The following is a 12,763-nucleotide window of genomic DNA, read 5'->3' as shown; positions in this document are numbered from 1 at the left end:
TGCCATGAATAGTTTTTAAAAGTACAATACTCTTAACACATAGAGTCCCAAAATAGATAACAGTGTCGTCAATGATAACGAGCTGGGTCTTTGACGCAGGCAACGCTATAGTAAGACGTCTATGACATGAGAAGCTTTCTCCACCGTGTTACGTAATAGATTCCCAGAGGCCATGAATAGTTTTAAAAAGTACAATACTCTTAACACATAGAATCCCAAAATAGATAACAGTGTCGTCAATGACAGCGAGCTGGTTCATCTTTGACGCAGGTGACGCTATTATAAGACGTCTATGACATGAGAAGTTTTCTCCACCCTGGCCTGTTACGTAATAGATTCCCAGAGGCCATGAATAGTTTTAAAAAGTACAATACTCTTAACACATAGAATCCCAAAATAGATAAGTGTCGTCAATGACAGCGAGCTGGTTCATCTTTGACGCAGGTGACGCTATTATAAGACGCCTATGACATAAGAAGCTTTCTCCACCCTGTTACGTAATAGATTCCCAGAGGACTTCTGAAGGTATAAATAGTATGTAGACAGTCAGCTGCCAAGTACAACCGATCTCCTTACATCAACTTGATTGAAGACAACGGCAGTCATGTCTCGCAAATCGTAAGTTCTTACAATATAATAGCTTTTATATAGTTATCTGAAAGATGATATTGATATGTTAAGAAGACATTAGTAGCCATTCATATTATATGTAATGTAGGCTTTGCATTGTTTAAGTAGCAGCTGTCGTTTAAAGACTAGTAAAACCACGGAATGACAATTTCAGTAATGAAAATGACAGGAAATTTTTCTTAATATGAAAAAATAGAGTCTCGGCGAACGATACTCTAGCAATCTTCAGGAAGGTTGATAAGAGTAAGGACAACCTGATCAATGAGAAGGAACTGAAGACCGCACTCAAGGAGCTCGGGTTGTCTCCAGTTTCAGACAAACTCATCAAGGTAACGAAAAGTTTTTTAAGGTGACAAAAATGATATGCATACTCATGTATGTATAAGTATATGTATATAACACCGAGTACTATTTATGGTTACCTTTGTCATGAAGGTTGTGATTTCGGAAGCGTCCGTGTGTCAGTCTGTGTCTGTAAACACGATGACTCGAGATGCCTTTGTGGATTACATGTATCTTGATATTTGATATGTGAGGTTGGTCTTTATGAGACCTTAGATCATCTCCTAGTGACTTGTTATGTTATTGCAGTGGAACGTTCGTTTTTTTTATACATCTTTTGATCTGAAGATAGTAAGGTCATCAATCTGGAGTGTTATATGGCTCTTGTGCATCGGAAAGAAGGGACGTAGACTTGGGCCCCCTAGTTGCGTATGTAACCTGAAAATAACCTAAAAAAATAGAATCATTATGTGTTTTTCCGAATGAAACATTGGATAAGTCTTTAAATGAAAAATTCATTTCAGTTATCGCTCACTGACCTCCCGCATATTGTCTTCACCCCTACATGAATAGTGTACAATGGAAACATTTGACAAAGACAAGAGTGGAGCCCTGAACTTCGAGGAGTTCCAGGCGTTGGTGAATCAAGTGGAACAAGCTAAGGGCCAACTCTCCTCCAAAATGCGTGATATCTTCCATAGCATTGATGAGGTACTCTGTTTTTTTCTTTTCATCCGAACAAATCATGTTGTATTGTGACAATAAAACCAAATGGTTGACATCTCAAGCGGCGATGGGATGTGTGCATATTTCACGACACCACAGAGTCGCATTCATCCGTTGTGAATATCCAAGTGCAATATAATTATAATAATAAGGCTGATGTATGGTGAGGTAGATAATGGTAGAAAATGACTGAAAACAGAGACTATGTTTTCAAATTTCTATCGATAAGATACTACAATACGTCCATTTAACCCTTGTTTCGTTATTTAGTTTTTAAATAGGCAGTCCTATCCGTAAATGCCTTTTTTCGTAAGACGTATATATCCTATGGCTTCATGCATTCTAACTTAAAAAAGTAATAAAAAAAAATTGCTTTACCACTATTGGTACGAATAATGCTACGAAACCAGTGACCTTACGGGCATGACATGAAAATATAAAATCGTATTGTGAATGTAGGTTTTTTTAAACATTAAACATTCTACATAATATATTTCACATATCATGTTTCTCATTATGAAAATGAAATTAATCACAAATCCTACCTAATTTCAGAACGGTGACGGCAGTCTTACACCAGATGAACTGAAGTCCGGGCTAGCGGCCATGGGAAACCACATGGATGATCGAGTTATCGACAGCATGATCAAAGCCGCCGACACCGACAACGACGGACGGGTCAACTACGAAGAGTTCATCAAGGTCATGTCAGGCTAGAGGACTGGGATGATACCAACTGGAGTTAAAGATCTCTTTTTACTTTACTCTTTCTGTCTTTTCAAGCTCACAGCATGAAAAGTGAGCTTAAACCAATTATATACCGGTGTGACCAAAATGCACACTTATGTTCCCACTATTCCTGACCATGAGAAAACAATTCTGCTTTTACAAATCAAAGAACACACAAACTAATAAAAGAAGTGGGTTGATTCGTCTTCCACTGCCTAAAAAGAAGAAGTCAAACCCCACAAAACTAGCACCATGTACATTTTAGAATGTGGTATAACATTGGATGTATCCCTCAATATCATTGTATTTTTTCATCATTATATGTGTTGCTGGTACTTGTAATTAGCACCTGGGCATGAATTTGCAATAAACTTTATTTACCAAAAAGCAAAAATTACCAGACACAGTTGGCAAATCTAGCTTTTCGTACATAAGGGAAGAAAGGCGGAAAGACAGAGATAAAGAGAGACAGATAGACAGATAGAGAAAGAGAGAGATGCTCTTTGTAGTGCTCTACGCACAGGAAACATACAGTATTAACTAAGATAACCGCATGTTGACAAAATTAAGAAGCATGTATCTTATTGCATTTACTTTACTTTCCGTAGGACCTATTTAACATTTGATATAAGCTAAAGAACAATTCAAGCTAGTAATCTAATCTAATATATCATGTACACGGATTCATCAGTATTATATAGAGGTAAATTATATGTAGCAACTCGTACCTTGTAAAATTGGCACGCTACTATATACTATTAGCTGTAGTTATGTATGGAAAATAAACTATTAACAATTAAGTCGTCTTTGAATGTCATCTGTGGGTTACGTATGTAAAATATTAGAGTGGAAAAAGTCCCCACTTTTCCTATGGGAACATTGCTGTGATGTATCACTCATTCATCTGTCATTTACTTGCCCTAAGTAGTCGTAAACAATGTATAATAAAGAGTCACCTTATATTCCAGACATGGCCTTCATATTGACATCAATTGTGCTAAAATACCATTAGTCTTGTCTGAATTTTTATTACGTTCATACCCGGTACCCAATATTGAAAGACGACAAAAAGAAGTTGCCTAAGTATCACAAAAAGGATAGCTATTGCACTTTTGGGACCTTTGAATGATGATATTTATGACACATATCATTTTCGAAGGCATTCCTTCTTTAAGGATGGATGCTTATGAAAATGTATTTGCTGTAAATGTATTATTAAAAAATGCAATATAATTCGATACACATATCTAACATTCACACACTATATTACCGAAGTCAAATACACGTACGCCTTTGCAAGCAATCACTTTGTACAAGTTAAAAATGAAACTTGCAATTTCTCCAAGGTACGCTTGAAATCAATAATTAAATCGTCCATTCACAACAGAAAAAAACTAGGGATTACTTATGTTACAAAGGATGCACTAATGACGCCTTTAATGGTTAAAAGGTCAATCCGTAGTCACGTATTGTAAATCCCAACGGATAGACAGGCCTATAAATTTTATGACCAAGGTCAAGTTGCTTTCACATAAAGCATCCTTCTTGCTAAGTGAGGTGGTTTAAGGCAACGGTGGTCATGTCTCGTCAACCGTAAGTCATTTTTTGCTCTTAACTTTACTAATTACTGATATTTTTTCCTATTATAAGATACGATAGAACTGTATTTTATCAAAGATTAAGTTAAAACTAAATCCTTATGTCATCATTTAGAAAAGAGAACAAATTAGGTAAGTGGACCGGAAGAAAATATGACAAAGGTTGATTTACTAGTCCTATAGGCGTTGCTGAGAAATTGGTTGAAAGAATCAGGTGACAATTTGTCACTAACTTACATTCCTATTAAAGCATTTCTGCAGATGATACCTTCGCGGTATTCAAGAAGTTTGACAAGAGTAAGGACAACCTCATCAATAAGAAAGAGCTGAAGACAGCACTCAAGGAGCTTGGGTTAGCTCCTGTCTCAGAAAAACTCCTCAAGGTATTTGTTAATTGCATCTAGTAAGTGAGGCACCACTTATTTGTCACAACAAGAATTTTTGCGTTCTCACGGATTTAGTGTGCAATATCCAATAGTTTAATTCTGTAATTGTGTCTTGTTGGAGGCTTTTGCTTATACCCCCATTCCACTAGTACGGCGCTATCGCCGTGCGCTCTCTGCGACCTCAAATTTAACAGAGCAATTAACGAATTTCATAGCTAGAAAACGAATATTTCCACTCTTTGATCGTTTTGTTGTCTTTTCAGTCATACTTTTACGTTTTGAATGATATTCCAATTATGAAATCAAAGGTTAGACGAATTCGGTTAAGGTTGCAGCGAGAGCGCAGCGCGACCGCCGTCTAGTGGAATGGGAGCCTTAGTGGTGAGTTGCCAGGCTAGTAAGCTAGGAGAAACAAGTTAGGACACACTTTATTTTGGTCAACGTCAACGTAAATATGACCTTTTTTGTTTTAAATGCTAGATTAACGATCTTTGAAGGCACGTACCGTAAAATACGAACCGAACCGGTGTGGGGCCAGATGTCCATTTCTGCTCCGCCTGATTTTCGTCCCTTTGGGTTATGTGCGTGCGTGAAGTTTGGGTTATGGTTGGGTCTCGGGCTCGGGCTCGGGCTAGGGCTCGGGCTCGGGCTAGGGCTAGGGCTAGGGCTAGGGCTAGGGCTAGGGCTAGGGCTAGCGCTAGGGCTAGGGCTAGGGCTAGGGCTCGGGCTAGGGCTAGGGCTAGGGCTAGGGCTAGGGCTAGGGCTAGGGCTAGGGCTAGGGCTAGGGCTAGGGCTAGGGCTAGGGCTAGCGCTAGGGCTAGGGCTAGGGCTAGGGCTAGGGCTAGGGCTAGGGCTAGGGCTAGGGCTAGCGCTAGGGCTAGGGCTAGGGCTAGGGCTAGGGCTAGGGCTAGGGCTAGGGATAGGGATAGGGATAGGGCTAGGGATAGGGATAGGGATAGGGATAGGGATAGGGATAGGGCTACGGCTAGGGCTACGGCTAGGGATAGGGATAGGGATAGGGATAGGGATAGGGATAGGGATAGGGATACGGACACGGATAGGGATACGGATAGGGATAGGCCTTCTGCTTGGACATTACCACGCCTCAAGATTGTGACACACTTCTTTTCCCTCAGCAGGTTTATTGGAAACCCACAAGAAGTCAGTTGAAGCAAATGTTTAGTAGGGGCAGAAATTTGGCTTGACACCGGATCCGCGAAGCATCAGTATCAGGGGTTATCTTTGCCTGGGAATAAGCAGCATATGAGCATTTTGTAGTCTGAATCTAGACGAATGACTTGATCTCTTTGCCTCTTCAAATATAACGACGTGGTTTGAAGTTGCATTGTTTGTTTGAATGACTAGTGTACGATGGAAGCATTCGACAAAGACAAGAGCGGTGCCCTGAGCTTTACGGAGTTCCAGGCTCTGGTGGCGCAGGTGGAACAGGCAAAGCGACAACTCGGCTCCAAGATGCGTGACATGTTCAAAGGCATGGACAAGGTAGCTCTTCTTAAATTTACCTAACTGTTGACGAAAACATGTTGTGCGAAATAACAGCTACCTAAAAGAGCATATTTCTCAACATGAATTATTTTATTTTGATAATCTGATTTTGAAATTTAATCAAATGTTTGTGTCTAAACCATATGAACTTTCTACACAACAACTACCTTTGCTTTATGTAGAATATTGATATAAGTCTATCACAGATAGTTAGACCTTATCAACGAAAGATTGTTGGTTTTTGGCGAAGCCTCAGGGACAAATGATTATTTGCGTTTATGATAGAGTATGACGTTGGATACCTTTACTTGGAGTTTTATCGTTTATAGCTTTGATTTTTTCAAGAATATTTGATGTTTAACAATTGATCACTTATTTCAGAACGGTGACGGTTTTATCACGCCTGATGAGTTAAAGGCCGGCCTGGCGGCCATGGGGACCCACATGGATGATAAAGTCATCGACAACATGATCGAAGCTGCTGACCTTGACAGCGACGGTCGGGTCAACTATGACGAGTTCATCAAGGTCCTGTCATGCGCGTAAGGTCACTGGTTGCGTAGCAACGATGAGGTCAACGAAAGCGAATAGCAGAATAGCTGATGTCTCATTGAGTATGCGTAGGGAAGAGATATACGAAAACATGCATGAGTAAGGAACCAACGTATAAAAAGCTGTTGTGTGTTTGTTTGTGACGTCACAGCGGCCATCTTGGTCGGATGTCAGCTGAGTAAAGGCAGAATCAGTATAGGCAGTATTGTTCTGTGATAAAACTAGAATTCTCTTGATAGATATCGACAGTGACATCCAATTTTAAAAGATTTAAAACTTGAAAATTTTTAATCATTATGGTATAGAACATTATGTGTCTATTTTTCTGTGGACGTCAAACTAGTGGCTGTTAATCAATGTCACATTGCTCATAAATGACGTATTAACCCCTTCTGTGTGATTCGTTTTTCTAAAAGGTCATCTACATTAAACTATTGTCAAGTTAGCATTTTAACATATTGTAATCACGCAAGTCATGTGTATATACTAGTACTTTCAATACTTTTCATAACGTCTACCTAGCTTGGAACATAAACATCAAAGAGTCAAGAACATTTACCACAAGCAACGACCAACACTGGGAAATGGTGGACAAGGCTAACCGTAACTTATTTGTGCAGTTAGAAAGTCAAATGGTAGGAGTCGCCCATTAGCTACAATTTCCCTTGTGTAAACACCTATTGCTTTCAATGACCTTGACCTTCATTTTATGGCCTTATGAATAAGCTTACAATGCATTTTTAGTGCGCAAGGTTCTATTTCAAACAGGACAGTAGTTATAGCAGCCCCACTACTTGAACTAAGGTTATTTTGGACTTAAGCAAACCCTGCATTTGTGACAGGTCTCAACCATACGGTGGTTGACATGGCCACTGTCTGTAGAAAGCCACCAGACTGGTTTTCCTTTTTGTTATTGTTCGAGATCTTTGTTACTTTAAGTAACTCCACTATCTAGAAGGATTGGGTAAACGTAACAAACTGAAATGTCTTAAGCACATCTGTAGCTAAGTTTAAATGTGAATTTCATTCTTGTCTTTTCATTTGTCTTTAAATTCTATGAAGTCTGCTGCCACATACAGTCTGCATTTACTGACCTTTACTTTTCAATCATAATTATCCTTACTAGACACACGTGTGACCTTCAACACCTTTCTTAAGGTTTGTTCCACCCGATTACAAATAAGTTCACCACACCCAGAAAACATTTGCCAACGTGGCAGCTAAGACAAATTAACAGCTTACTTGACTCCTAGCCTTCATCGAGACAAGTCCAGTCCCAAGAGGCACATCAACTTTGTCACCTTTGTATTCCCACGATAACTATCGAACCAGGTAAGTTCGCTACTTCTATCGTTGTCGTTATGACAATTGCATTTTGCTAGATCCTTTTCTTATTATTACCGTGAAACAAATTCTGTCTTGTTTTGAAATGATAAATCTAGAGACTACCTTAAGTTGTCACGTCCAGACAATATTCTATGAGATTTAGCAGAAAATGTTTATATTGACTTAATTTAGGGTCCAGTCACATGTAGTTGAACGATTGGTTTACGCCAGCAAAATTAGGAAATCCTTCTAAAGTTCAGTTGTTTTGCGACAGGAAATGTTGTCGTAGATTCTTGCCGAAGGTCGGTTCTGTCATAGCCTCGTTGAAACCTGAGACCAAAAAATGGTACGGCGTGTGTTTCTGTGTGCTACAAACTTAAGACAACCATGATAATTGTGAAACTGCCTTCAAGGTTAACGTTTTATGCGGTAAACAACATGGTGTTCCCTATCCATTGAGTCTATGAACATATATATATTTTTGCACACACTTAATGTGACTTATGCAATAATATCAACCGACGTTGACAGAGAATTTTGTCCTGCTATTCCCCAAGTATCTTGGTTGACATGACAACTTTCATTCCTACCGTGTCTCTTTGTGAAACGTATTTTTCATGTGTACTTTGTGGCGTGCGTAGTCCAGTGGTTAGCGATCTTGCCTCTGGAACTAGAAGCCGCGAGTTTGATCCCGGCTGTGTCGCTCACCCGACATGCACGCTACCGGAGAGGGGCGCAGTCCTAAGAAGGGGACGTTAAGCCGTGGTCCAATGTTCATTGTGCTGGTCGGAAAAACCTAGGGGAATTTCCCCGGTACAATGAACCTGTATATACTGTACATAGAGTCTGTCTTCTCTGTCATAACCAGTGGAAGAATATCTCTTCAGTGAGCTAATCTGAATCGAGATCACGTTCACATTTTTTAACCCTGTCTGGCTGTACGTTTCATATCAAGCTGATATAAAGTAGTTCGAATTCCTAATATGAACATTCATTTACATGGAAATCATAACATGTACTATTTAGAAAGCATTACAAATGATAAAGCAGAATCCGGAGATTTAGGGGGCGTTTCCTTTGTGTTTGAGAACGCCACATAGTACCTATAATAAGGGGGCGTCTCCTTCTAGACATGCATGAGAAGAGACAAACGATTATATCATATTTGATTAGACAGACGCACGTGTCGCGAAAAACACCTGACTGTCTAGTGAAGTCATTCATCAGAAGCCCAGGAGGTCACTTAAGATTTTCAGGTGTCACCGTTTTAAGACATCGCTATAGGTTACTTCACTGCGACCACACTGTTACCGAGAATTTGACAGAGCGCTGAACTAATTTGATAGATTTTAAGCTTTCTGTGCTCTGTTGTCTTTTCAGCCATACTTTTACATTTTGTATGATATCCCAATTATGAAGTCTAGACAAACACAAATCCAATTTAGGTCGCAGCGAGGTCGCAGCACGATCGCCCTCTAGTGAAACGGGGCCCGAAGCATTGAGCATTAGAGTGAAAAAAATGTAGCAGAAGCAATCACTGTCTTTATGTCTGTGGTTCAATGATTTTCCCAGTGTATTAAGTTTCAATAGTCTGAGAAAGGTCACCGGTGGTTGTCTGGGACCAAGGCGTAAAAATTTCATTCACTTTTAACCTTCTCCTTGCTGCCTTACTCTGTAACCAATAGAGAATCGGGTGACAAACGGCTACTTCAGTGTGCTAAAGGTTAACAGATGAACGACAAATTAACATTTTGCTAGTCATCTCGTCATACACAATTTTGTTCTTCGCTGAAAGGAAACAGTATGACATTTTAAAAAGCGATGAACATTCACGTTTGTCACTCTGTGTTCCTATCACTAATTGCTTATTGTGGATTGTGGTTATATTTAGTACATACAGTACAATGATACTCATCAAAGATTTATGCGTTTTCATATAGAAACAAAATGGCGGACATCAAGGCTATGTTCGACAAACATGACGTCAATAAAGATGGTACCATCTCTGCGTCAGAGCTGAAGGCAGTGGTGAAGGAGTTCGGCCTTCCTCCGTGTGAGCATCTTGTTGAGGTAAGAATGTCAATTCTATATAAGGAAAATGACGTCACGGCCGCCATGTTGTGTGTTAAACCTGTAAGAGTCAGACCTATAAGTGCGCATGCGTATAGTGTGTTATCTCATAAATACGTGACTGTAATTGCATTCACAATTTGCATAGTCACTTCCAGCTTTAGTCGTCCAACATGGCGGAAAATACTTACGTCATAGTCACGTGAGTGCAAATAGCCATTAATTGGATGGGAATGTACTGAAGCACCCCGTATTATGAAAATTTGAAATAAACCGTTCTCCTTGCTCTTTACCACAAATCATTTTGTTGGAAGCAAACCAGAACTAATCTTTCTAGCCACAATTATAAACTCTGTATTCATGTTTACATGCACACCAATATCTTTATCTACTCAACTGTACATGCTAGCAATAGAGCAAGGTCTATGTGGTTCTTTTGCTGTAAACATGTCGTGTCGATCGTCTCATTTATGATTTCAATGTTTTTTGGCAATCTTCTGGTAGCAAATCATCAAGGACTGTGACACGAACGGCAACGGAACTCTGGAGCTGGGCGAGTTCAACGTGGTCATACAGGTGCTGCAGCAAGTGAAGGCAGCCATGGCAGACCCAGCAACAATGGAGGCCGAGATGAAGCAGATGTTCCAAGAGTTCGACAAGGTATCAGCTTATTTGTTTGTTCATTCATTCAGACCCTTATAGTGCCTAGTAGCACATAGGGCAGCAAGTTTCCTTGCTGTTTCAGTAGCAGGGTATTTTTTCTTAAAGGGAGATGACACAATTTTAGCATTTGAACTTGACTTGTACGGTTCTGGGTTATGGTTGATGATGTTTTGCATTATGACCTTGATTTGTATCTCATATATTCAAAGTGCTGCTTTAGAAATCAGTTCTTGTAACAGTTAACTGAAGGGACTATTCTAAGATTCATAATTAAAATGAAAGGAATATTTGTGTACTTTAATTTCTTGCCTATTATTTTTGTGATTCTTGCTTGTGCATTCTATGTAGCTTGGAAATTGGCACGAGGCAGTTGTTTTAAATAAGATAGAGACTACTACTAATACTACCTTTACTACTACTACTACTACTACAACTACAGTAACAACTGCAACAGTAATTGCTGCCACTACTACAGTAACCACTACAGTAACTACCGGAGTAACTTCTACTACTAGAGTAACTACTACTATAAATGTACTACTACAGTAACTGCTATCATTACTACTACTACTGCTGCTATGACTACTACGACGACAACCCCTACTACTCCTACGACGACTACTTCTACTACTACTACCCCTACTACTAGGACTACGACGACAACTGCTACTACTACTACTACTACCCCTACTACTAGGACTACGATGACCGCTGCTACTGCGACTACTACTACTACTACTACTACTAGTACTACTACTACTACTACTACTACATTGTACTACAACTACAGAGCAAATGTCACAATAAACATCTGATTTTTTTTTTCAGAACGGTGACGGGTTCCTGACTAAGGAGGAAATGCAGACGGCTCTCACGAAGGTCCACAGCATTAACATGACCGGCGATGCCTGCGAGAAGATACTGAACGTCGCCGACAAAAACAAAGACGGCAAACTCGACTACAACGAGTTCGTTAATATGATCTTGCAAAAGTGAGAATGTGAAGCTACGGGTTTGCTTGCATTGGCGATTTGAAATGAATTATGATCAATGTTTCAACAAGTGATCTTTCAATAGTCGAGCATTCCATACTCAACCTACAATGCTTTAAAAAGTTGGCTTTAATTATAAATATAATGACGTGGCATAAGCAAGAATGCAAAGGTAACTGTTGTAGAACTAGACAGCACTAGAATTAAGTTGAACCGACTAAAAATTGGAACATGATAAAATAACGGTGTTATTTCCACCTGTTTGCATTCGATATTTCACTGTAATTTCAGGCAGACAGATCGAAATGCTAAGGGGCTACAGTTTGATACATTGCTTGGATTAAGCTGGAATAAAGACACGCTTAAAACAACAAGAAAAATTGTCTGGATTTTATTGCTGTTGTTTTTGTTTTCAATGTATTTAAACATTAAATAACAGTATACAACTGAAAGATTGAGACAAACGTGATGAATTAATAAGTTTTTTTCGGTAATTTCATGCTAGAATAATGCAACAGATCGCTATCAAATGAAAAGTTACATCAAATCATCTAGTTCACAGAGAGAAAAGTTCTAATAATACTTATCATTAATATATTTATTCATCAGCTAGCTAAAGATAACAAAGTGTACACTGGCTATAGGTAACAAGACCACAGCACGTCCAGGACAAAAGATATGAAAACGGAAATTCAGCTGCAGTACCAAGGTCACACACCAGGGGCCGAAATTGACCTTGACTCTCGTCTTCTCAACACCTGCCGACATACAAAATATCATTGCAATCCATCCAGAGGTTCTGAACACACACACACAAACACACACACAAACACACACACACAAACACACACACACACACAGAGAGAGAGAGAGAGAGAGAGAGAGAGAGAGAGAGAGAGTGAGAGAGAGAGAGAGAGAGAGAGAAAGACAGAGAGAGAGAGAGAAAGACAGAGAGAGAGAAAGACAATTCCTGCATTTTTCATGGAGGTAACAAAGCCTAACCTAGGTATACACTCGCAGGGGGTGTACAAGTAGTACTGACTCATCTATTCAGGGCGTACTGGTGCATTAATTACTTGCATGAGCAGCCAGTCATAGACACAATCACAACATGTGATATCCTCTATTCATGCCAAAACACTCCGAATAATTACAACTCAACACTCATCTTGCCCTGGATTGCAATTGTCTTAAGCCCTATTTCAGGTGTGAATTTGTGTCATTAAGTAGATAATTTCATACATCGCAATTCGGATTGTTACCCCAAAGCATTTCATGGTGTCAACTTTAAAAACAGTCCTTA

General features: G+C 39.5%; 3 protein-coding genes across 5 annotated transcripts; all 3 read left to right on the top strand.

Moving 5' to 3' along the window:
* Window positions 1–385: 385 nt before the first annotated feature.
* LOC136423698 (calmodulin-4-like) lies at window positions 386–3,372 on the top strand. Its single transcript, XM_066411978.1, has 4 exons — window positions 386–618; window positions 827–959; window positions 1,486–1,623; window positions 2,194–3,372. Exons 1-4 carry the CDS (start codon window positions 605–607, stop codon window positions 2,353–2,355), a joined length of 447 nt encoding a protein of 148 aa, XP_066268075.1. The 5' UTR covers window positions 386–604; the 3' UTR covers window positions 2,356–3,372.
* A 486-nt stretch (window positions 3,373–3,858) lies between these two features.
* LOC136423436 (calmodulin-4-like) lies at window positions 3,859–6,741 on the top strand. The gene is made up of 4 exons (XM_066411579.1): window positions 3,859–3,960; window positions 4,216–4,348; window positions 5,717–5,854; window positions 6,239–6,741. The coding sequence occupies exons 1-4, from the start codon at window positions 3,947–3,949 to the stop codon at window positions 6,401–6,403; spliced, it is 450 nt and encodes a 149-aa protein (XP_066267676.1). The 5' UTR covers window positions 3,859–3,946; the 3' UTR covers window positions 6,404–6,741.
* Window positions 6,742–7,597: 856 nt separating this feature from the next.
* Window positions 7,598–11,840, top strand: LOC136423529 (squidulin-like). 3 transcript variants are annotated; one of them, XM_066411723.1, is made up of 4 exons: window positions 7,598–7,741; window positions 9,676–9,805; window positions 10,310–10,465; window positions 11,297–11,840. In XM_066411723.1, the coding sequence occupies exons 2-4, from the start codon at window positions 9,683–9,685 to the stop codon at window positions 11,462–11,464; spliced, it is 447 nt and encodes a 148-aa protein (XP_066267820.1). In that variant the 5' UTR covers window positions 7,598–7,741; window positions 9,676–9,682; the 3' UTR covers window positions 11,465–11,840. The 3 variants fall into 3 exon arrangements, with proteins under 3 accessions (XP_066267820.1, XP_066267819.1, XP_066267818.1); XM_066411722.1 differs by having other exon boundaries at window positions 7,599–7,745; XM_066411721.1 differs by having other exon boundaries at window positions 7,600–7,741; window positions 9,672–9,805.
* The last annotated feature ends 923 nt before the right edge of the window (window positions 11,841–12,763 follow it).

This window comes from Branchiostoma lanceolatum, chromosome 17, assembly GCF_035083965.1.
Source record: "Branchiostoma lanceolatum isolate klBraLanc5 chromosome 17, klBraLanc5.hap2, whole genome shotgun sequence".
Lineage (NCBI taxonomy): Eukaryota > Metazoa > Chordata > Leptocardii > Amphioxiformes > Branchiostomatidae > Branchiostoma > Branchiostoma lanceolatum.
This window is presented reverse-complemented; position numbering and strand designations above follow the sequence as displayed.

Excerpts from the sequence above, each read along its gene's own strand:
- LOC136423436 (XM_066411579.1), top strand. Across the intron at positions 4,349-5,716 it reads TCTCAGAAAAACTCCTCAAG|TGTACGATGGAAGCATTCGA; the intron begins GTATTTGTTAAT and ends TTGAATGACTAG. Across the intron at positions 5,855-6,238 it reads TGTTCAAAGGCATGGACAAG|AACGGTGACGGTTTTATCAC; the intron begins GTAGCTCTTCTT and ends CACTTATTTCAG.
- LOC136423698 (XM_066411978.1), top strand. Across the intron at positions 960-1,485 it reads TTTCAGACAAACTCATCAAG|TGTACAATGGAAACATTTGA; the intron begins GTAACGAAAAGT and ends CTACATGAATAG. Across the intron at positions 1,624-2,193 it reads TCTTCCATAGCATTGATGAG|AACGGTGACGGCAGTCTTAC; the intron begins GTACTCTGTTTT and ends ACCTAATTTCAG.
- LOC136423529 (XM_066411723.1), top strand. The coding sequence starts at position 9,683 with ATGGCGGACATCAAGGCTATGTTCGACAAACATGACGTCAATAAAGAT. Across the intron at positions 9,806-10,309 it reads CGTGTGAGCATCTTGTTGAG|CAAATCATCAAGGACTGTGA; the intron begins GTAAGAATGTCA and ends ATCTTCTGGTAG. Across the intron at positions 10,466-11,296 it reads TGTTCCAAGAGTTCGACAAG|AACGGTGACGGGTTCCTGAC; the intron begins GTATCAGCTTAT and ends TTTTTTTTTCAG.